At 36.2% G+C, this 25389-nt stretch overlaps 2 protein-coding genes across 3 annotated transcripts; one reads left to right on the top strand and one right to left on the bottom strand.

Moving 5' to 3' along the window:
* Window positions 1-62: 62 nt before the first annotated feature.
* On the top strand, window positions 63-1287 carry LOC129894027 (uncharacterized). The gene is made up of 3 exons (XM_055969523.1): window positions 63-360; window positions 518-687; window positions 1228-1287. Exons 1-3 carry the CDS (start codon window positions 63-65, stop codon window positions 1285-1287), a joined length of 528 nt encoding a protein of 175 aa, XP_055825498.1.
* Window positions 1288-14478: 13191 nt separating this feature from the next.
* Window positions 14479-16285, bottom strand: LOC129899596 (aquaporin TIP2-1-like). 2 transcript variants are annotated; one of them, XM_055974711.1, is made up of 3 exons: window positions 16255-16285; window positions 15251-15501; window positions 14479-14963 (listed from the first exon to the last, which is right to left on the bottom strand). In XM_055974711.1, exons 1-3 carry the CDS (start codon window positions 16277-16279, stop codon window positions 14595-14597), a joined length of 645 nt encoding a protein of 214 aa, XP_055830686.1. In that variant the 5' UTR covers window positions 16280-16285; the 3' UTR covers window positions 14479-14594. The 2 variants fall into 2 exon arrangements, with proteins under 2 accessions (XP_055830686.1, XP_055830611.1); XM_055974636.1 differs by lacking the exon at window positions 16255-16285 and adding an exon at window positions 15883-16103.
* Between the last annotated feature and the right edge of the window lie 9104 nt (window positions 16286-25389).

The following is a 25389-nucleotide window of genomic DNA, read 5'->3' as shown; positions in this document are numbered from 1 at the left end:
TCAAGAGTACTTTACAAAGTACACAACAAAAACTCTCTTCACAATATAATGATACTACAGCAATGGCAGAAAAGGATTTGTTAATCCAAACGGAGAAATGGAGTAATATTGAGGAGAACAATCAGCAACAAAAGTCCAGAGCTATGTGGATTAAATTGGGTGACTCAAATACTAAGTATTTTACAGTAGTGATGAATGAAAGAAGGTACAAGAAACAAATTGTAGAGCTTACTTCAGCAAATGGAGAAAAACTTGTGGAAGTAGCTGCAATTCAGAAGGAAACTATTACTTTCTATCAGTCTTTAATGGGAACTGCATTTCAAAGCACTATTGCAGTAAATAAGAATATTACGAAGAAAGGTTCAACATTAAATCATTCCCAAAACTGACTCTGAGTGCACAGGTTACTTAGAAGGACATCTATGATGGACTATGCTTTATTGGTGATGACAAAGTTTCAAAAGATGTTTTTTCAAAAAAGCTTTGCCAGTGATAAAGTAGGATATATATGTTGCAGTCAAGGAGTTCCTTCTTACTAGAAAGCTACACAAAGCATTGAACTGCACTTCTGTCACATTGTTGTCCAAAGTCCCTAACCCAACATCCATAAAGGAATATAGGCCAATAACATGTTGTATAGTGCTCTACAAGCTTATAGCAAAAGTGTTGGCCAATAGAATTGACCAGGTAATAGCAACTATGATCTCAGAAACTCCACCTAGTTTTATACCAGGGAGAAAATTGACTGACAATATTATCCTTGCACATGAATTAGTCAAGGTTTATAACAGGAAGAATATCTCACCTAGGTGTATGATAAAATTTGATATCCAAAAAGCATATGATAATATTGATTGGAAATACTTGGAACAAGTAATGTCAGCCTTGGGGTTCCCTATTAAGTTCATAGGTCGGGTGATGCAATGTGTTACCACTGTATCTTTTTCCTTGTTGATCAATTGAGAATTAACAAAACCTTTTGAGGTAGCTCGAGGACTCCGTCAAGGTCATCCAATGTCTCCCTTCTTATTTGCTATGGTTATGGAATACCTAGTGGGAACCTGAATGACTTAGCGAACCACAAATGGTTTAAATACTATCCTATATGCAACAAGCTTAAGATCATACATCTAAGCTTTGCAGATGATCTGCTCATGTTCGCAAGAGGTGACCAAGCTTCAGTCCAACTACTACATGATAAGTTCGCTGTATTCACAACAACTTCAGGTTTGCAAGACAACTTATCAAAAAGTGCTTTATAGTTTGGAGGAGTCTCGGATGATGTAATAATGCAAATCCAACAAACTCTGGGATACAACCTTGGTGCATTACCTTTTTGATATCTTGGTGTTCCTTTGTCCACCAAAAAACTCAACATTCTCCAGTGGCAACCATTGATTGATAAAATAGTAGCAAAAATCTCTTCCTGGACAGCTAAAAAACTATCCTATGCAGGGAGAATTCAGCTTGTCAAGAAAATGATTTTTAGAGTTCAAGCTTATTGGGCACAATTATTTGTGATAACAGTGAATGTGATGAAAGCAATACAAGCCTATTATAGGAGTTTTATATGGTCATGTGTCAACAACATAACAAAGAAGACCCTCGTATCTTTGGAAAAGATGTGTATACCAAAGGTATTTGAAGGACTAAACTTGGTGAACTTAAAGGTGTGGAACAAAGTTGAAATCCTAAAATTGTACTGGAATATAGAACAAAAGCAGAATAAACTATGGATTAAGTGGATACATAGCTATTACATTAAAGGCCAAAGTATGGGAATTCTCAAGGTCCCAACTCAAGCTTGTTGGATGGTTAAAAAGGTTCTTGGAGCAAAAGAGCACCTGCACATTCTAAATCATGCATCTGGTGATAAGGGGAGTAAGATCAGGCAATCCTATAATCACATGCTAGATTATTATCCAAAGGTGGAATGGAGAAGTCTCATGTGTTGTAATTTAGCAAGACCGAAAGTCATCTTTATTTTATGGTTGCAAATTCAGAATAGGTTCCTCACGACAGACAATTGCTGAATTGGAGAATGCAGGTGGATCCTATATGTATCATGTGTAAGCTAGCTGAGGAAACAAGAGATCATCTATTCTTTAAATGTTACTTGGCAAGAACATTATGGAAGAGACTGCTCCAATGGATCAAAATCAACCAACCCTCGAGTATAACTTGGAATGCAATGCAGCAGTGGATCATCAAGGGAACCAAGGGAAAGAAGCATCAGGCTCACATATTGCAATTAGTACACACAGATTTTATCTATGCAATCTGGAAGGAAAGAAATTCTAGAGTTTTCAAGAAGACAAGACCACAATGGAAGATATTGCTCGCAAAATAGCTTGTGTTTGTTGTGTTAAAGCTACCGCCTCAGCCAGGAAACTATTAGATAGATGTAGCTTTTAAATTTTCTATGTTGTAAATCCCTTTTGAGATAACCAGATGTGCTAGACTGGCTTAGTTATGTAATTTTCCACTTTGGTGATTAATATAATCTATAATTACCAAAAAAAATGTCGGTAAGTTATATCTTCTTTTCTAAGAGCTCATTTTTTCTATATATCTTAATATCAATTAAGATATTCCTTTAACAAATTTGATTACCGAGGCGAAGTTGATTATTTGAAATGAGACACCAATATTGCATAGATATGAGACTCTTGATAAAACTCTAAGGGGTCGTTTAGTTGGGAACAAGTTATCTCAGGATTAATTATGCTGGGATAAATGGGATACTCATCCCACTATATATATAAGATAACTTATCCCATCACTATGGTATAAATGGTGGCATAAGTTATCCAAAACTTGTCAACCAAACAAGACACCAAAATTGTATCCCTCGACTATTTTTTATCCTAGGACTATTTATATATATCCCTACACCAAACGACCCCTAAGAGATATTTCTAAGGTTTAAAGATGCATTCAATTTAGAACGATTATTTGAAGGTAAACCAGTTTTTCTTGGTGATGACTTCAGACAAATATTATTTGTCACTCCAACAGGTACTAGGCAAGATATTATTAATGATTCTCTCAATTCTTCATATTCATGATCCCACTATCTACTCTTAATGCTAACAAAGAATATGAGATTGCTAGGTAATGAAATAGCGCCCAAGCCGGATTAGTTGAGAGTTTTTCAGATTGAATCTTTTAAATTGGTGATGATAGGATTGATAGTTTAGTTGCTGGAAATGAAAAAAATTCAAATACTATATGGTATAGTTTAATAAAAGAGATCGTTGATTTAATAAAAGTATATATTTTGATTTTATCAGTCATTACAATAATATAAGATACCTCAAACAAAGAGTCGTAATTGTTCCAAATATGGTGGAATCAATTAATAAACATATGATTTTGCTCAATCATAGTCTTGAAAAATCATATTCGAGTTCTTATACAATCTGAAACTCAGATCATATACTTATTCAACATTGGAACATGTACACATACTAGATTCTTGAACATTCTTTAGTGTTGTTGAATTTCAAATCATGTTCTCACTTAAAAAGTCAGTATTCCAATAATATTATTAAAAATATTGTCAGTCAACATGATTGATTATAAATAAACTTAAAAATTAAATTAATGACGCCAAGATTTTATGATTACATTCCAACACCAAAACACCCAAACACCTCTCAAAAATCATTTGAAGCCTCTCGAACGCTAATCAATACTACAAAACGATCATAAAACGTATGGCAGACTTGGTCAAATCATCAAATTACCATTTCGAGGTTGTTTTTGACCAAATGTGATCGTGATCAACTTCAAATTTATGATAAACTAGAATTCCACAAAAGGATCCAAAATACCCTTGAACACCTTGAAAACCATTTCGAACCCTCAACTAAGTCATATATCCCTCTTCACATCTAGTGCAATCATCAAAGCTCTAATCCAACTTCGTCAACCCCAAATATTGCCTTTGGTCAAATTTTTCAATTTTTAAATTTCAAACATTCAAATTGAAAAACTTTCCAATAAGCGAACCACCTCAGAAATTTTGCCTCATATTTCCGCAAGTCATAAACAACTAACAAAAGCTATTAAAAGGGTCAAACATGAGGGTCGTTATACAACCTAGATTACACATAATAATCATTCTTCTAAATCCCTACAATCTCCCCAATATGTCCATCCCATAACACACTTTCCACAATAAACTATCACTCAAGCCAAGTCTAAAAGAGTATGTCATAATCTACCTCTAAAATGATCAAACGCGTCATGAATCCTCACAGGAGCGCCTTTTCTTTCTGAATTGCCTTAGAAATCTCCTAATATATTAAAATCATAGGTCTATCGACACCCATATTATTATATAAAAGTTTAAATTAGAAATTGAGTCAAAAAATCAATTCTAAACCCTTGAGGTCAAAATTTAAAAATTATTTCAAAATCAATTTACCTATAAAATAAAACACTTGTGCACCAAAAATTAGGCAAATTTTGAGTACGAATTGAACCTCAAATCTAAAATATACCAACTCAAAGCTTAAGGCAAAACCCCTCAATTTTCAATACCCAAACACTGATTCAATCACAAAATAAATGTTAAATTAGCCGGGGATATCAAATATTGAGATAGATTCTTACCCTCGTGATGAAATCTCGAAGTACCTTAGAAAATTATTCAAATCTGAGGTCCACAACTCCCAAAATAAATTAGGAAGTCAAAGTTTGAAATTGAAATTAAAATTTGTCCAGGTATCATGTGTTCTTCGCAAATGCAGAGCCCTACCGAGAACGCAATCAGATGACTCAACATAGACCCTCACGAATGTAATCACATCCCTACGAAGGTGATGCACTAATGCGACCTAGTGATCCCAACCCGATTGAAAACCTTATTCGTGAATGCAAACACCACCATACATCGAACATCTTCTCTTAGGATGCCCTAAATCTCTCTCTACAATACTATCCTCTCTCTTCTCTCTATACTCAAACGCCGACAACATACAGAGCTGCCGGAATGGCCCTATCGCCGTCGGCGGCACTCCGCAGACCACCGGACTTAGTCCAAGAGGAGCCTCTCTCACCCAGGAACAAGACCCAACTGGAATCAACACCTAATTCCATTCGTAGCTCTTCGTATATCGGCTACAACGCGACCCCTGTAGAGATTTCGAAGGAGCAACTAGCTTGGGCACAAAAAATCATCTTCTGGTCACAAAATAGAAGCAATGGTGAAACTCAGGGTAAAGACGCGGAGTCTGATTCTAAACAATCAGATACACAACAAATTTCAAACGATTTCACACTCCCAATCGGAAAATCTGGGGATACCCAAGGTGACTCGGATACTGAGAGTGGTTCTTCTGATAAAGAGTTCTCTAACTCAGATGAGAATTTCTTGAATTTGAAGAGATTCGACACAGGTACACAAAATGTGGAAGACTCGGCGAGCGTATCAACTGGTGCTGGAAATGCCACACAGGAAAGGACCTCGAAACAGTCGAATGTCGACAGTGAAGAAACGACAAGGAGCAATATCCAAATCAATCCAAGTAAGAGTGTATCTATTCCGATTGAACATAAGTCGAAAGAGGTAACCCATTCTGTACAACAAGAGGTTAAGAATAATAAGGAAAATAAGGGTGAAAATGAATTGAATCCTATCGCTATAGAAACTGATACTCAGGACAACATAGGAAAAAATGATGCATGTAATAACAGTACCAAGATTAATCATAACAATTCAGCATCTAACAAGACTCAACTCCCCCATGATCTTACCAAGCTAACATCCAACTTTGTTAAACACAACCCTCAGTATAAACCAAATATCCAGAATTCAAATGACAAACCTCCCACAAAATCAAAACAGCTACCCCAGTTGCAGAGCCCCAAAATAGATTCTGCCCCAGAACCAAGTCCATTCACAGTTATACAAACTTATGCGACTAGACTAAGAGTTAACCAAAATAGAACTGAAGCGCCTATTAATATTTCACCTCCTGTCTACACCACAAGACAGGGCCTACCAGCTATAATCTATAAAAAGGAAGACTTTTTTGTGAAACTTGCGTCTAGATGTAAGTATACTTTAATAGGAAAATTCACCAATATAATGCCCAAGATAGAGCTTATCAGAAGAAGCTTTATTCAGCAGACTCAACTCACTGGAGGTGTCAAAATTGCACATTTCAATGCAAGACACATTTACATTGATCTGGATAATGAGGAAGATCATATTTCAGTCTGGAATAAACAGAAAATGTATATTGATGGGCAACTTATGCGACTACAATTGTGGACTCCAACCTTTAGGCCAGAGGAGGAAACTCCTATCGTACCAGTTTGGGTCATACTACCAGAACTACCGTGGCATTGTTACAATAAAAAGTTTATAACCACCCTTTTAGACCCGATTGGTAAAACCCTGTACCTGGATGCAGCATCTCTAAAAAAAACTAGAGGCAGTGTTGCAAAAGTAAGGATACAAATGGATATCACCAAGGAAAGGCCTCAACATGTATGGTTAGGAATTGATGAAGAGGATCACAATAAAGGCAGATGGCAAGCTATACAATATGAAGGTTTACCTGAATACTGTTCTTATTGTAAGCATCAAGGACATACTATGACAAGATGTAATGTCAAGAGGAGAGATGAAGAAAGGAAAGGAGCTGAAGAAGCAAAGAATAATAAAACCAGGAAAGAAGATGACAACCAGGTATGTCCCTTACCCACTGTACAAATGTATGAGAATAATATATCTTTAACTAATGCAGGTACAAAAGAAAATCAAGCTGGGAGACAGAGACAGCACCAAAATAAGAACAAAAACAAGGAGGAACAATAAGAATGGCAAATTCAGAAAAAACCAAGACAGAAGGAACAACAAAAGAATGTTCAATCAAAGCAGAATCTAGCAAAGCAAACAGGTATTGACTTATCTCTCCCATCCCCCCAAGTCCCCATTAATGGCTTAGATGCTGATGCAAATGACACAATGGATGACGACTGCAACAAAAAAAAGGAAGGATTCAGGTATTGACTTATCTCTCCCACACCCCCAAGTCCCCATTAATGATTTAGATGCTAACACAAATGACACACTGGATGATGACTGCAATACGACAAAAAGGAAGGATTCAGGTATTGACTTATCTCTCCCACACCCCCAAGTCCCGATTATTGGTTTAAATGCTGACACAAATGATACACTTGAGGATGACTGCAATATTACAAAAATGAAGGAGCCAGGTATTGACTTATCTCTCCCACAGCCTCATGGCTCCCCCAATAATTTTAATGTTGTGAATGATGTAGCTGTTGTAGTTTATGGAGGTGAGGATGGGGGAATACAGGAGGAACCCACTAACTTGCAGGAAGGGGTTACCAGAGGGAGGGAAAGTACTTTGGTTGACCCTAGGAAAGACATTAGAGCTCCTGCTACCACAGAGGTAACTACTATAACTGTAACCAGAAAGGAGAGGTACAATGAATACTCACAACAAGAAGAGGACTGCTACACAATGGATAAGGAACCCCCGGATCCGAAAAGGCAAAATGAGAGTCCTCAGGCGTTTAACAACAAGGCTACATTAGCCCTTAGTAAGAAGAAAAGGGATGCGTTGAAGAAGAAAATTATTAAAGAAATACAATCAGGACAACAGAGCTTACATGATGTACTGGTGGTGGAACATGCAGGCATCCATGTGACAGCCTTGCAAATTCAGAAATCGGATACTGGAAAATGTGCCCTTAACAAGGAAATTACTCCACAAGAACTAACAGATGAATACAGAGTCACACATTCTGAGGATGAGGAAGATCCTGACCAATATGATGAGGTTCAAAAAGAAGAGGAGGAAAGGAGGGCTCTGTCTACCAGGGGTCAGCAAGAAAATAGGAAAAAGAAATAACAAGATAACACAACAAGTTCGGATAATGCTATTTGCAAAAGTGGCATCAAAACAAGGTCCAAATCAAATAAGTCTCAATGATTAATACCATATGTTGGAATGCAAGGAGTATTGATACTCAGGGTTCATTGGATAGACTCCAAAAACTCAAAGACTATCACAAAATATCTATGATGGCAATTCTTGAACCATTCTCAAACCAATCACACCTCAATTCCCATAAAATTCAGCTTAATATGGACAGTTCTATTCATAATTCCAACAACAAAATTTGGCTCTTGTGGAATAAAGATGTAACATGCTCCATTATAGATCAGGATGAGCAGTAGATTACCTGTGAGATCAAACATGTTACATGGCATATTACCTATCTCACAACCTTTGTTTATGCTAAATGTAAAGATCATTTGAGAAGAGATCTTTGGGATAAACTACTACTATATTCCAATTTAGGCAAACCATGGTGTACAATAGGGGATTTTAATGTAATCACTGGCATTGAAGAGAAGCTGGGGGGCATACCCTACAACATGAACAAAAGTTTTGAATTCATAAGTACTATTGAAGCTTGTGGACTCATAGACTTGGGTTTTCATGGTGCAAAGTATACATGGTGTAACAACAGAGAGAATGATGCCAGGATTTGGAAGAGACTAGATAGAGCTATGGTAAATGATAAGTGGTTAGACATGATGCCTATGACTACTATTACTCATTTAGCTTCCACTGGATCAAACCATTGCCCTTTATTCATGGAGTGTGCAGAGAGACAGAACAATGCCCCTAAATATTTTAAGTTTCTACACTGCTGGGTTGATAATGATAGCTTCCTTGATGTAGTGAAAACGTGCTGGGGAAAACCTGCTGCAGGAAATCCTATGACAAGATTTCAGGAAAAAATGAAAAGAGTGCGAAGCACTCTAAGTAAGTGGTCAAGACAAGAATATGGTGATATTTTCTCTTCCATCACTGATTTTGAGACAAAAGTTAGAGAGGCTGAGGATGCAATAATCAGTGATAACTCCGAAGATAATAGAACCAAGTTGAACTTGATCAATGTCAAATACATCAGGTATCTAAAGATAGAGCAATCCATCCTCAAACAAAAAACTCAACTCCAATGGTTTAAGGAAGGGGATGCCAACTCCAATTACTTCCATGCTATCATTAGAGGGAGAAGGAGAAGACTGTATATTCACAAAATTGAGGATGATCAGGGTAATAGTATTCAGGGAAATGAGGAAATTGCCAAGGCTGCATGTCATTACTTTGAAAAGATATTCACTACAGACAACAAGAAAATCAATGAAGATTTCCTTAAGTACATACCTAGAAAGGTCAGTGACAATCAAAACCATATGTTGCAAAAGGTACCTACTAAAGAGGAGTTACAGAAAGTGATTTTCTCTATGAGTGGTACTTCTGCTGCAGGTCCTGATGGGATGAGTGGCAAGTTTTTCCAGGTATGCTGGGACATTATCAGTGAGGACCTTTTGGAGCTGATTCTGTTTTTCTTTAATAGCCATGACATCCCAAAATACGTCTCCCATGCATGTCTGGTTCTAATCCCAAAAGTTGAACATCCTAATAGACTATTTGAATTCAGACCTATATCTCTCAGCAATTTTAGTAGCAAAATAATCTCCAAACTCCTTAGTAGCAGACTAGCTCCCATCCTTCCACATCTTATTTCTGATAATCAGTCTGGATTTGTCCAAGGAAGGAGCATATCTGAGAACATTATGCTGGCTCAAGAAATTATACATAACATAAACAAACCCAAAATTGGAGATAATGTGGTTATTAAACTTGACATGGCCAAGGCTTATGATAGAGTCTCATGGTCCTTTATCTGTCTTGTCATGAGAAAGATGGGATTTGGGGAAACCTTCATAGACATGGTATGGAGAATAATGTCTAACAATTGGTACTCTGTCATCATAAATGGCAGCAGGCATGGTTTTTTCCACTCAACAAGAGGTCTCAAACAGGGAGACCCACTCTCTCCTGCTCTCTTTGTTCTTGGTGCAGAGGTGCTGACCAGAATGTTAAACAACCTTCATCAGCACTATCTATACACTGGTTTTCAAATGGAGAAAAGGGGTCCTCAAATTAACCATTTGAGTTTTGCAGATGACATTATTATTTTCACCTCAACTTCCAAGTATTCTCTTCAACTCATCATGAAGACTCTTCAGATGTATGAAGGCATTTCTGGGCAGCTTATTAATAAGGACAAAAGCCAAATCTTAATCCCTACCAATACACCTGTTGATATAATGGATAGAGTAGTGACCATCACTGGTTATAAATGCACTCATGGGCCTATGACATACTTGGGATGTCCATTGTATATAGGAAGACAAAGGGTCATATATTTCACTGGTATAATTTCAAAAGTGATTGCTAAAATTCAAGGGTGGCAGACAAAGATGCTAAGCTATGGGGGGAGAGCCACTTTGATCACATCAGTGCTTCAATCACTTCCTATACATCTGTTATCTGCCATAACCCCTACCAGAACCACTTTGAAACAAATAAAATGCCTTATAACTGACTTCTTCTGGGGTTGGGATAAGGAGAAAAGGAAGTATCACTGGGCCTCTTGGGAAACCCTTAGCTTACCATATGAGGAGGGAGGTATTGGTGTAAAAAACTTGGAAGATATATGCCTGGCAATGCAATACAAATATTGGTGGTTGTTCAGAACTAAGAGATCTTTATGGGGGGATTTCTTGAGAGCTAAATACTGCCAAAGAGCTCACCCTGTCACAAAAAAGTGGCATACAGGTCAATCTCTCATGTGGAAGAACATGATGAAGAACAAAGGTGACATAGAACCTCACATTAAGTGGAACTTATGTTCAGGAAACTGCAGTTTCTGGTGGGACGATTGGCTGGGTATTGGCCTTCTAGCCAATCACTATGAATATATTCCAAGATTCAACAACTCCACTGTCTCCATGCTCATGACAAATGGAAAATGGAATGAAGAGAAAATCAGGCAACAGGCCCCTCAACACATGATACACACAATTCTCAATACTAAAATCATGTACCAACAAAACACATTAGATCAAGCTCAATGGAAGCTGCAATCACGTGGAAATTTCACTTGTAAATCAGCTTGGGAAAATGTGAGAAAAAAAAAACAAGACATTGATAGATAGGATGACATGGCATGCTAACATCCCTTTCAAGGCTTCATTCTTGCTTTGGAGAACATTGAGACACAAACTGCCAACCAATGATAAACTGATTTCTTTTGGGAGAGAAACCGCAGAGTGCTCATGCTGCTACAGGCCTGGTTTGGACAACATAGATCACATATTTGTCTCGGGAAGCTTTGCTAAACACATCTGGACATATTTCTCCAACTGGGGGGGAATCAGGCAGGACCACAACTCCATTAGAGACATCTTGATGAGATGGTGGACCTACAAACCAAACAATGCTGTACATAAACTCATGTTGCAAGCCCTCCCTATATTTATTTGCTGGAATGTCTGGAAGAACAGGTGTGCAAGTAAATATGAAGGAAAGAAATCTAGTACTACTAGGGTGAAGTTCAATATAATCAAAGAAATATACATGCTTATTACTACAGCTTTTCCATATATCCAATGGCCACCAGCTTGGAAGGATCTAATTATTTGGATAGAAAACTGTAAGCATGACATAAAAGTAACCCAGGTTAAATGGCTCAAACCCCCCCTAACATAGTTAAACTTAACACTGATGGGAGTGCCATAGGCAACCCAGGAAAGATAGAAGCAGGAGGCATAGTAAGGGATCATAAGGGTAATCTGATATATGCTTTTGCCTCTCCTTTGGGAGTTGGAACAAATAATCAAGCGGAAGTGCAGGCAACCAGTTTTGACATTAATTGGTGCTTTCAACATGGTTATAATAGAGTAATATTGGAAGTAGATTCGGAACTTGTGATCAAGTGGCTGAATCTGGACATCAAACCACCCTGGAACATTCAAAACTACGTTAATGAACTCCAACAACTGGTCCAACTGCTAGAATACTTCCAATGCAAACATGTTTTTCGGGAAGCAAATTTTCCAGCTGATACATTATCTAAGTACAGCCATACACTTGATAATACACAACACTTCTACAACCTTCAACAACTTCCACAAGAAACCAAGGGCTACATAAAGCTAGACAAGATAGGAATGGCAAGCTTCAGGAGAAGAAGATTAAAAAGGATAAAACAACCTTCTTGAACATTTTTTTTATCTCTAATTTTCCTAACTTGGCTACGATTGGTGTTGCTGCAACTTTCCTTGGACCTACTTGGTACGACATGTCTAAAAAGAGCAAAGATGAAAAGAATTTCCCCAACCCATGCGAGATAGAAGGTTCGTATACTTGTTCTTGAATAGGACTAGTGTAGGCTACTTTCTTGTATTCTCATGGAAGGGGAGAGTCTCCCTCATTTATGCTTTCTTAGTTGATTTGTACCGAGAGGAGTCCTCTCACAGGTTTAATGCTTGCTAGTTATAGTTAGTCTCTTTTTTGTATCGGGGATGAGTTAGCCGACCTTAATAGGTTAGCCGACTTATGAACCACCATAGGATCGGAGGTAAGGTTTATGTCCCCCTCCTTGTATTTTATTTTGATTATTTATGTTAAGGCTTGGGGGTGCTGCTCAACCCCTGACTGTGCACGAGAGGTGGGAGCCTCGTGTAGGGTCTGTTCCCATAAAAAAAAAAAAAAAACACCACCATACGAACGCAAATTAAGATCAACGCATTCCCTTCTTCATGAACACAACTAGGGGTGCTCACGGTTCGGTTTGGATCGGTTTTTATTTAAAAAATAACCAAACCAATTGAGTCGGTTTTTCAAATTGTCAAATCAAACCAAACCAAACTATATTTTTTTTTTACTATTCGGTTTTTGTCGGTTTTTATCGGTTTTTTTCGGTTTTTGTCGGTTTTTTAATATACCTTGTAGTCACTATTTGAATAAACAGAAAATAAATTTCAAAAGTATTTTCTTATTATAAATTTCATTGTAGCCAGTAGCTACTAGCCAAGATTGACGCATACATGTTTAATAATAGAGAATGACTCACCTAAAGTTTTACTATTTGTAATTGTGAGTAGCTTTTCTGCGTATGAAGTCCACATTTTATTTATTTTTACTTTATTTAGTATAATTCAAAAGAATGGCCCAAGATCAAAAATATAAAAACTCAATATAAATTATATTTTTTTCATAAAAAAATTAAAATATACACACATATATATATATAAATTTAATTTTTAAAATATGTATATATAAAGTCGGTTTGGTTCGATTTTTTCGGTTTTTTTTAGACTTGAAACCAAAACCAAACCAAATATAGTCGGTTTTTAAATTTAAAAATCAAACCAAATCAAACCAAATAAATGTCGGGTTTTTTTTCCGGTTTGATTTGGTTATCGATTTGGTTTGATTTTTTGATTTTTTGTGTTCAGCCCTGAACACAACAGAAGCCTCACAAACTCGAAGAAAGATGCCTGACACCAATTATCAGCAACATCACAAACACTTCTTATTTGGATTCAGCTTCAAAAATCATTTGGAAACCCTCTAGACATAAATCAATAGTGCAAATCAAACGTAAAATACATTTTAGACTTATTGAAATTATGAAATCACCATTCTCAGATTGTCTTAACTAAGTGTTTATAGTGATCAATTTCAAACTTTAAAAATGCTTAAATTCTATGTAAGGGTCCAAATCACTTTTGAATTCCTTAGGATCCATGGAAGACCACTAGGGGCCGGATGGAAAACTTAAAAAAAATGAAGGAAAGGAGGCGTTTGATGAATAAAATTGGGCCTACACTTATGTGATCTAAAATGAATTTGTAAGTATATTGTTACATTTTAATCTCTAGCTAATTAAACAGTAGATGCACGTGAAAGCAAATTTGTTAAGAATATGATTGTCTCTATTTCAATTTATTTGATTAGATTCAGCCTATAAAGATTAAACTAATTAATGTTCAATGTAAATTCGGACATAAAATTTTTAATATTTTTTTTAAAATAAAATTTATATATTTAATTAAAGACTATATTAAAAATACTATTAAGCCATAATAATTAACATTCAATTATCATAAAAAAATTTATTTATGATATCCTAATTTATGTGACTCACTTTCTTTTTTGCAGTCTCAAAAAGAAAAATATATTTCTATATTAGATAATAATTTAACATTAAAATCTATCACTTATTTCAAATCACAAATTTCCAAAAACCTTTTTTTTAAAAAATAACTTCATATAAAGTAAAACTAAATTATATAAAATGAGCTATTCAATTTAACAGTTTCTTTTTTCCTATCTCAAAATGTTATGATTTGTTGGTCGGTTTAGTTTAATCATTGATTCTCTTTTTCTTTTTGAGATCCGAGCTAAAGAATGAAATTTCAAAAAGATAAAAAGCACAATGATATTAACGAACAGTAGCGATTCTCACCAAACTCATAAATCAACACATGAATGTACAGCTGCAACCCCCCCCAAAAAAAAAAAGAAACAATAAAACAAAACAAAAGATAACGGACAAAAGAAAGAGAAAAAGCAATATATTGCTTTTTTACTTTCTTTATTACGTACAAAAAAAGCAAATGGATTTTTGGACCGAACAATCAAAATCAAACAATTCACAAATTATTAATTTAAAACTTAACCATCGATGAATAAAGGGGCATGTTCATGGTTCATGAACACATTGCTGTAGATAAGACCAGCTAAGCCACCGCCAACAAGTGGTCCGACCCAGTAAATCCAGATACCAGCAAAGTTGCCACTAGCCACAGCAGGTCCAAAGGAGCGGGCAGGGTTCATTGAACCGCCAGAGAATGGGCCAGCAGCTAAGATGTTGGCACCAACAATGAAACCGATGGCGATGGGTGCTATTGTACCCAATGAACCCTTCTTTGGGTCAGCTGCTGTGGCGTACACTGTGTACACCAAAGCAAAGGTGATGATGATTTCCATCACCACTCCTTCAGCAGCTCCTACTCCAGCAGCCACAACATGGATTGGAACGGCCTAAACAAAACCAAATGAAAAAAAGTCACATGATTAAATTATGACTAGATACTATAATTTGGCATAATCACTAGAGAATGCATTTTATGAGTTCAATTAAACTCATTACATTCTATGTAACACATTAATGTCGACACTAGTAGTTACAGTATAAACATGGTTAGTAATCTATAGGATGAAACGTGTAATGTGGTATAACAAGCTAAATTATATTGATATGTGACATTGTAAAAAATGTATGTACATAACATAAATCTGTCGTTTTGAGTAAATAGGCAAAAACGTACCATTCCTCCGGTGACAACTTTGAGGAGGTAGGAAGCTACAATGGCACCCAAAAGTTGAGCAATCCAGTAGAAGAGGCCGGTGAGAAGGGTAATTTGGCCACCAAGAGCCAGTCCGAAAGTAACAGCAGGGTTCACATGACCACCGGAGATGTTGGCAGCAATGGCAACTGCCACGAAGAGAGCGAATCCATGGCAAACTGCAACTGCTACAAGCCCGGACGGATCAAGAGAAGCATCAGCTGTCAACTTGTCTGCATACAAATACAGTACAAAATTTACAACCATATAATCCAAAAAAAGCTGAATAGACCACTATTTAAAATTGGATAAACGGACCTTAATTAGAGACTTATTCAAAATTTAAAATTCTATAATAATATTGCAGTGTACAATAAAATATTTATAATTTTTTAATTGAATGACTAACACATATACGATGTATCATGAGCTAAAACAATTTTATTTACGTAAAGGAGTGGACTTTAGGGAACAAACTATATGAATATCTTCACCTAAAAAGCAACTATACGTAAGTATGCATAATAAGTGAACTTAGCAATAACTTAATTATATTACATAAAATGATTTGAGTGCATATAATTGTAGTAAATAAGGAGGAAGAGTTTATTAACTGTAAGCAATAGCAGAACCAACTCCAGCAAAGACAAAGAGTAAAGTGGAAATGAATTCAGCAATATAGGACTTAAATGACCCTAAGCTGAATGAATCATCGAAACGTCCGAAAGCTATGCCAAGCATTTTCAAGAAGCACTTATTAAATTATAATTCTAAGAAGCTTATAGGAAAATAGACACTGAGAAAATGCTATGCTTGCTCTCAATATATTGAAGACCTTTGCTTTGTCACCTATATATACTACGAAATTTACAAATTTAATATAAAGTTGATTAATAAACATAAACATTTCCTCCTCTTGAAGTTTAGATAAGGGGAATAAGTAAGTGCATATGTGGCAAAGTATATCCAATCAAATATTTTCTTACAAAGATTCCAAGCTGGCATTAACATGCTTTTTCTGAAAATGTCTGGAAGATAGCCAATAATATATCCATGTGAACCGTGGGTCCTTGTGATAGAAAAGTAATGATTAGAAAATGGAGTTGATAGGGGGAATCTACTAATGGATGGTTTGGTCCACAAAGTGCGCATGACCGACCATGAACAAAAGAGAATTGGGTTGTTTCCCGTATACCTGATACATTCTGAAATACATATACAAATGAAGATAGGAGAGTGAGATAGGAGAGAGACGAGTGTAAGCGTCAGATACATGTGAATCCACTTGAAAATAGTTTATTCAGAACAAATTACACCTAAATATGACTTCATGTATCCAATATACATATGTCTGGGTGCGTTAAATACATATATCCAAAGTTCGAATTCTGATAAGATTTATAATATTGAAAACCCACAGAAGTATGTATTCCTAAACTAGTGGAATTTGTGTTGTTTGCTCAACTTTTATAACAATTTCGCTTGCTTATATATTTTTTACTCACCTTAGTTCGTCATTTTATTCATCAATCTTTCTCAAGCAACTTCTCTCTATATACTTTTTTACTCATTCTCAAATATAGTTTTAATTTTTAGTAGTGTAGAAATACTATTCCGGTGATTCTTATACTCCGGGTAGTACTGTCACGACCCAAATCCGGATGTGATGACACTCATCTCAACCCACCGAAACAAGTCAGCCTAATACCCAATGAAAAGTAGATGCGGAAGAAAATGAAATAAATTAAAATTTAACTTAATCAAAAACACATAAAACAAACTCAAATTCCCCCAAGATTGGTTGTCATGTGTACAAGCCACTAATACATTATCGAAGTACGAAAGAAAATACAGTCACAATGTCTTTATCTCTAGAATAGGACTAAAACATATTAAAGGAGTAAGAGGTATCCTCTAAATGGATGTAACAGCTACCTCAACACTCGAGATGATAGCCTCGGATGTGGTATAAAACGCGAGGAGATCAAGCAGGTCCGGGCTCACAACCTACACAAGTGTAGAAGCAAGGAGTGAGTACCAAACAACACGGTACTCAGTAAGTGGATAACTAAAACTAAGAAAAACTTAATAGATACAAGTACTCCTGTCATCCCAACCGAACCTCCTTAACTACAACCTGCATAAAACTAGCCCAACTTCACACTCTACGCAATAATAATAGTACATTCCACGAATACTCATCAGTAGTCTCATCAAGTGAATCATATCAAGTCAAGTTCAACATATACATAGCAATAAGTGGTAAACACGAATTCACAATTATCAACAAAATGTGATGCAATGCAATGAGATGATGCATGTTTGTCCTATCGGTACACATCCGCTGAATTACAGTCCAAAATCCATGGGGGACATTTCTGACAATGTTACCTGCCACAGAGCGTGTGGTCCGTCCCCTCAATATACATATCCTGCCACAGAGCGTGTGGCCCAATCCCTTTGTTTCATAACACCTGCTATGGAGCGTGTGGCCCGACCCATTTGGTTCATATCATTTTTCGTCTCAGCACAGTATGTCAGAATCAATGCAATCAATTCATGTTCATATAATTTACGATAATAACATGACAACAACAATAATTTTTTCAATCTCACATCAACATAGTTATTTCACATGTCCAAAATAAACTCATAATCACAACATATCAATTCCACCAATGCATGACATTAGACCACCATTTTATACCCCTTATCTCCATTTTTAAGGTCAATCATACAGTCAATAATCCAGTCTGATTCTCATTACTCTCCAATACACATAACACAAAAATACAGGCATCTATAAACTTAAACTGATGTTTAGAAATTCACTTACCTCAATTAAATTGAATAATCACTTTAAAACTTTTCATAACGCTTCCGAATGATTAAAATCTGTTCAAATACATAATCTTCATAAGAATACGAATCCAATGACGCCCATATTGCTATATTTATTTTCGAATAAAAAATTGAGTCAAAAAGTCAGCCCAAGTCATTGAAGTTAAATCTAAAATTTTCTTTCCAATTATGTTCACTCATGATAAAATAAATTTACATGTCAAATTTCACCTAAAATGGATCGTTATTCGACTCCTAAATCAAGATTTTATGGGAAGAACCCTAGGGTCATATTTTTTTATTTCAGCGTTATTTTTCCACCAATATACCCTAAAAATATGTTCATAATCACACAAAAATTTAATGGAAAGGATGAGAATAATTACCTTGACGCTTTGGAATGAAAATCCTTATTTTTCTCTTCTCCTTTATTTTTCTTTTCCCCTTTTTTTCTTTCTTCCTCCATATTTTTTTTCCAGTTTTTGCCGCTTTCATGTTCTCTCGTTTACATCTGATGGCTTAATTCCATCAGATTATATATATATATATATATATATATATATATATATATATATATATATATATATATAATTCTTTTATTATTTTTTATTATAATTTTTTTAAAAAAATATTCTTTAACAACAAAATAATTTTTTTTCATTAATATGAAAATCATGCCACTCATTCCCAAAAGTCATAAATTATTTATAAAAGTTAAGGGTTAAATAGGAAAATCAACAAAAGTCACAAAATAAGGTTGTTACATTATCCACCACTAAAAACCATGTTCGTCCTCGAACATAAGGTAAAGGAATATACGTAAAAATTCAAAAGGATGGGGATATCTAGCACGTATATCAGCCTCCATCTTCCAAGTCGCCTCTCCGACTGAACGGTGCTTCCATTATACCTTTGCTGAAGCTATCTCCTTGGTTCTAAGCTTACGGACCTGCCTATCTAGAATGACTATAGGCTCCTCCTCAATTGTCAGGTCTAGACCCAACTCCACTGAATCAAGTGATAACATATGAGACTCATCCGGAACATACTTTAGGAGCATAGAAACATGAAACATGTTATGCACAACCGATAAGCTAGGTGGTAAGGCCAGTCTATAAGCCACCTCTCTGACTAGCGCCAAAATCTCAAATGGGCCAATGAATCGAGGGCTGCGCTTGCCCTTCCTCCCGAACCGCATCACGCCCTTTATGGGAGACACTCGAAGCCAAACATGATCGCCCACCATAAACTCCAATGGTAAAACTCTCTGGTCTAAATAATTTTTCTACCTACTCTAGGCTGTTAAGATTCTACCCTGAATCATACGAACCTGCTCCATAGCATCTCTAAGCAAGTCTGTGTCTAAGGAGTCTATCTCAACTAAGTCAAACCATCCAATAGGGGATCGACACTGCCTACCATACACAGCCCAAATGGAGTCATCTGTATATTGGAATGATAACTGTTGTTGTTGGTAAACTCCGCTAGGGGAAAGTGTTGATCCCATCTAGCACCAAAATCAATAACACAAGCTCGGAGCATGTCCTCCACTACCTGGATCGTCCGCTCGGACTGACCATTAGTCTGTGGATGAAAATCTGTACTCAAATCAATTTTAGTGCCCAAACCATGCTGTAATGCCTGCCAAAAGTGCGAAGTAAATATCGAACCCCAATTAGAAATGATGGATACTAGATACCATGAAGCCGAACAATCTGACTAATATACAATTGAGCTAGCTTATCCGCTGTGTACCTCACCTTAACTGGAATAAAATGGGCGGACTTTGTCAGTCTATCAACAACTACCTATAAAGAATCATAACCACCCATGGTGGGAGGTAAACCCACAACGAAGTCCATGGTGATCATTTTCCACTTCCAAGTGGGAATAAGCATCCTCTGACTCACACCCCCAGGCCGTTGGTGCTCACACTTTACCTGCTACCAAGTCAAACACTTGGACACGAACTCTGCGATGTCCTTCTTCATCCCACATCACCAATAATGCTGACACAGATCATGATACATATTGGCTGCTCCCGGATGGATGGAATACCTTGAACAATGAGCTTCTTCTAAAATAAGTCTAGTCAAGTCACCCACCTTAGGCACACAGATTCTGCCACCAATCCTCAATACGCCTTCCGAATCAAGTACTACCTCCTTAGCTTCACCTCTTAATACCTTGTCTCAAATGATACATTACTTCTCATCCTCAAACTGGCTCTCCTGAATCTGCTCAACCAAAGAAGAACGTGTCTCCACAAAGGCAAGAACACCACCATCCTTTGAAATCTATAACCGGACAAGGCTATTAGCCAACCTCTGAACATCTCTAGCCAATAGCCGCTCCTCAACTCGGATCATAGCAAGACTCCCCATACTAGAGGACTTCCTACTCAAGGCATCCGCCACGACATTGGCTTTTCCTGGGTGATACAAGATAGTCATGTCGTAGTCCTTCAGCAACTCAAGCCATCTACGTTGCCTCAAGTTTAAATCCCTCTGACTGAATATATACTAAAGACTCCTATGATCGGTGAAGACCTCGCAATGCACACCGTATAAGTAATGACACCATAACTTAAGCACAAAAACCATGGCCGCTAACTCCAAATTATGAGTAGGATAGTTTTTTTCATGGGCCTTCAACTGTCTCGAAGCATAGTCAATCACTTTCCTCTTTTGCATCAACACACCACCTAAACCAATACCGAAAGTATCACAATATACAGTAAAGACCACACCTTCCTCAGGTAACGTCAAAACAAGAGCCGAAGTCAATAAAGTCTTGAGATTTTGGAAGCTCACCTCACACTCGTCGGACTAATGAAAATCCATGGCCTTCTGAGTCAATCTAGTCAATGGAGCCGCAATAGTGGAGAAGCCCTGCACTATCATGACCTAACCCCGTAGGCCATGACTAGTGTTCAAATTGGACACTCGTATACATGCCTATTATCTATAATCAATCGGCAACTGAACATGATATGGGCTTTATATGGGCAGCACTTTATCTCAAAACTGTCACTTGTATATATACCGATATTACTTATCTCCTAAGGAGTTAAAATTTTCAAAGATAGGATAGCATAATATGCAAGCCGACAAGGCTACACAACATAACACATCTAAAATAAACATTTACATACGCAAGCTGATGAGGCTGCCATTTCGAATGGAAACGTCCTAAAACATAAGCCATACTAGTGCAGCCGAACGATATTTATATACAACCCACGCATGTGTCTATAGACCTCTAAGAGAATTAACAAAAATATATGATGGGACAGGGCCCCGCCGTATCCCTAAATACAAAAATATATACATTATAAGGATTGTACCAAAAGCTTAGGCTCCGAGAAAATGGAGCACTTTAAACCCGCTGAGTAGAATCCTAAGCTGGCAGCTCTCCAAAATGAGTATCTGTACTTGCGGGCGTGAAACATAGCCCCTCCCCTCCCCTCCCCTCCCCGAAGAAAGAAGGGGTCAGTACGACATATGTACTGAATAAATAAGCATAAAATACAGTAAGAAAAATCATATCTAAAGTAGAGGTTTCAAAAGACAAGTATGATACTCAAGAAGTTATTGTACCTGTGCCTTATGAAATAAATTGATGCATGCTTATATCATTTATCATATCCGGCCCTTTTGGGACTCAGTGAATCCGTCATATACATATATATCATATTTAGCCCATCATGGGCTCAGCGCCATCATCATGTCCTCAGGTCATATCATTATATATATATATACCGTACCCAGCCCTCTAGTGAGGGACTCGGTGAACAATGCAGTGAAACTGTGCACAAATACATACCTAGCCCGAGACTCGGTGAAAGATACATTAAGACATGCACGAGCAAGTAGTGAGTAATCATATGTATTTAAATCATCATTTAAGACTTAATGGAATAATCAAAACGAACCATTGTTTGAAAATTAAGACGGTAGTAATTTCAAGTAACCTTTGGTTGCCATTATAAATTATGCCAAATATGAATTATACCGAAGTATGAATTGTACTAAAATATGACTTATACCAACTAGGGTGGCTGGAATCATACGTATGAGTCAAAATATAACAGTATAAATTCTGAAAATTAAGAACATTCGGCATCCTATTATCTCTAAGAATAAGAGCTTCATTGGAATTCTATTCATTTGTCGTCCGTTTGTTACATAAGATCATGCCAAAAGAAAGAAAGGTTAGCTTTACATACCTGGATGTCTAATTAATGTCCAGCGGCTACGACTACTCTTTATGTTTATAAGTCTACAAATAAGAGAGTATCACTATAATTAGGAATTCTAACTAAAATTGGGCAGCATTTTCCCTACATTTCGTACTTCCGGATTAACTCCAAAATAGCCCAAACAATACATAAATTCAGCACTATTTACTTAACAACAACAACCAACTTATTCACAAGTTATATACCAATAAATCCATACACAAATACTTCAAAAATGACCTTAAAATATCCCACAACCAACACATGTCGACAACAATAGTAGCGGACAGATTTCTATCTCCAATTAGTTCTTGTAATTACTTCAATTTAACCCATACAAATATGTTATTCTACTTCAACCAAATTTTACACATCCTTTGTAGTTTAAACCTTAAACATACCTTAACCATATCATGCACAAAAACAACATCTAACAGCCCCAACATAACTTCACAACACAATAGAATATTTGAACTCAAAAGTCCTTACACCAAAAATATGTAAAACCTCTTCTCAATTCCGTCTTTAAAAATATCAAAAATAAGCAATAAACCTTCCTTTAACATCTTTAATACCCTTATTTAGATTTATACAACAATATCCTAAATCATTCTTCTCAAAACAAACCAAAGATCAAAGTAATTCTCGAAAGTTAGAAACCAAAATTTTTGGACAGCTTTTCAAAAATTTCAAATTTATGTTTCCAACATCTATAGCATGATTCCAATGAATTCCATGGAAGAATCAAGTTAAAAAAATAAATAATCAACTTACCTTAACCTTGAAGAGATTTTTGAAGTTCAAAGAGTGTTGGGACGTTATTGGATAGGTTTTGAGATAAGGGAGAAGTGGGAGAGAATTCTGGAATTTTTTGTGAAGTGTAAATGCTGAAAATTGCCTGATCTTTGTCCCTTTTAATTGGGCTCTTTTAGATCGGTTTTTGAGCTAATTTTTGGACCAAAAATAGTTTATTATGTGGACAAAATATTAGGCTTTTTTTCTAAAAACATTAGGGAAACTTACATAAATATACAATATTAAGAAAATATTTATCATCTATAGCAATAAGAAAATATTTTCAGTGAACACTTATAATATATTTATAATACAATTTTAATACATATTGCAAAGAACTATTTATAAAACATATATAATACATGTTTTATAGATGGATAATACATTTATCACATACTTTAATAGACTTATAATACATTATGTCAGTTTCTTACTATACAAACATAATATATATTTTAAAACACTTATAATACATTTATATTGTCTGCATAATTCACTTTTGATACAAGTGTAGATTTATCATAGTATTGCTATGTTTTGCTATAAATGGTAATAAATAAAAAATATTGTTAAAATCAGTAATTAATTTTTAAAAAGCACTCAATCAAGTAATTTTTCCAAAAAATTACTGGAGTTTGGCAGCCCAAAATCCTCATCCATTCCACCAACAATGGGCTGCCAGAAAACATTCAGAATTGGGTTTTCCCACAATTCACTTATATTGGCCCAACAATAAGTCATTACTTAGCTTAATAATACCATATAACCAACCCATTAAATTTATACCATGTCCAAATCTTAATACCTTTTACTTTAACTTACTACTCTTCTTAGAATTAAAACAAATCACATGCCACCTTTTAAAATTTCAAACCATTGCCACACTTTCAATCCATTTCCAACCAATACATTCACGTACAAGTCATGGTTTCTCATATATGTATGAATATTCCACTCTGAGTACATACTAAAATGTTAGCAAATGAAAAATACGGTGTATTACATCCTCCCCCCTTAAGAACATTCGTCCTCGAATGTTAAATTCAATATGAAAATTTCATTTCTCTACGAATTCAGCCAATTAAAAATTTAAGTTACCTGTAGGTGTATGGAACAAGTAAGGGTACTTGTTCTTCATCTCCTCCTCATCTTTCCAGGTCATCTCTTCTCTATTATTATTTCGCCACAACACTTTGACGGAAGTCACGTCCTTAGTCCGCAACCTCCTAATCTGCCAATCTAGGATGGCGATAGGTTTCTTCCCATAGGACAACTCTTCTGTTACCTAGACATCATCTATGGGAAATATTCTGGAAGGGTCGCCTATATATTTGCGAAGCATTAACACGTGAAAAACTGGATGTATTGCTTTCAAATCAGATGGTAGGTCTAACTCATAAGCAACCTTGCCTATTCTATGAATAATCTGATAAGGGCCAATATATATCGAGCTAAGCTTCCCTTTCTTGCCGAATCTCATTACCCCTTTTATGGGTGACACCTTCAAGAATATCCAATCATCAACCTAAAACTCTAAAGGTCGACATTGATTATTTACATATATTTTTGTCGACTCTAGGCTGCTAATAATCTCTTCTGAATGAGCTTCACTTTATCCATAGCTTGCTGAATCATATCTGGGCCTATTAGTTTAGTCTCACCGACATCAAACCAACCAATAGGTGACCTACCCTTTCTTTCATATAAAGCTTCATATGGTGCTATCCGAATACTAGAATGGTAGCTGTTATTGTAAGAGAATTCAATAAGTGGTAAATGATCATCCCAGCTACTTTTGAAATCAATAATACAAGCATGTAGCATATCTTCTAGTGTCTGGATGGTAAGCTCAGCCTGTCCATCAGTTTGAGGATGAAATATCGTACTAAGACTCACTTGTGTTCCTAGCCCCTTCTGTAATGATATCCAGAAGTTAGCTATAAATTGAGCTCCTTTATCTAAAATAATAGATGTGGGACCCCATGAAGTCTTACTATCTCCTTGATATATACTCTGGCATAATCCTCAGCGGAGTATGTAGTTCTGACCGCAAGAAAATAGGCTGATTTTGTCAGCCTATCTACAATAACCCATATGGAATCATACTTCCATGGAGTGCGAGGTAAGCCTGTAATGAAATCCATATTAATGTTTTCCCATTTCCAAGTTAGGATCTCTATATCCTGTAATAGTACGCCAGGCTTCTGATGCTCAATCTTAACCTGTTGGCAATTTGGGCACTGGG

Source organism: Solanum dulcamara, chromosome 1 (assembly GCF_947179165.1).
Source record: "Solanum dulcamara chromosome 1, daSolDulc1.2, whole genome shotgun sequence".
NCBI lineage: Eukaryota > Viridiplantae > Streptophyta > Magnoliopsida > Solanales > Solanaceae > Solanum > Solanum dulcamara.
Note: the sequence above shows the minus strand (reverse complement) of the source record. Positions and strands in the feature narration are given on the sequence as shown.

Excerpts from the sequence above, each read along its gene's own strand:
- LOC129894027 (XM_055969523.1), top strand. The coding sequence starts at position 63 with ATGGCAGAAAAGGATTTGTTAATCCAAACGGAGAAATGGAGTAATATT. Across the intron at positions 361-517 it reads TAAGAATATTACGAAGAAAG|TCAAGGAGTTCCTTCTTACT; the intron begins GTTCAACATTAA and ends TATATGTTGCAG. Across the intron at positions 688-1,227 it reads TGGCCAATAGAATTGACCAG|GTTTGCAAGACAACTTATCA; the intron begins GTAATAGCAACT and ends CAACAACTTCAG.
- LOC129899596 (XM_055974636.1), bottom strand. The coding sequence starts at position 16,009 with ATGCTTGGCATAGCTTTCGGACGTTTCGATGATTCATTCAGCTTAGGG. Across the intron at positions 15,502-15,882 it reads TGGTTCTGCTATTGCTTACA|ACAAGTTGACAGCTGATGCT; the intron begins GTTAATAAACTC and ends ATTTGTATGCAG. Across the intron at positions 14,964-15,250 it reads AAGTTGTCACCGGAGGAATG|GCCGTTCCAATCCATGTTGT; the intron begins GTACGTTTTTGC and ends GGTTTTGTTTAG.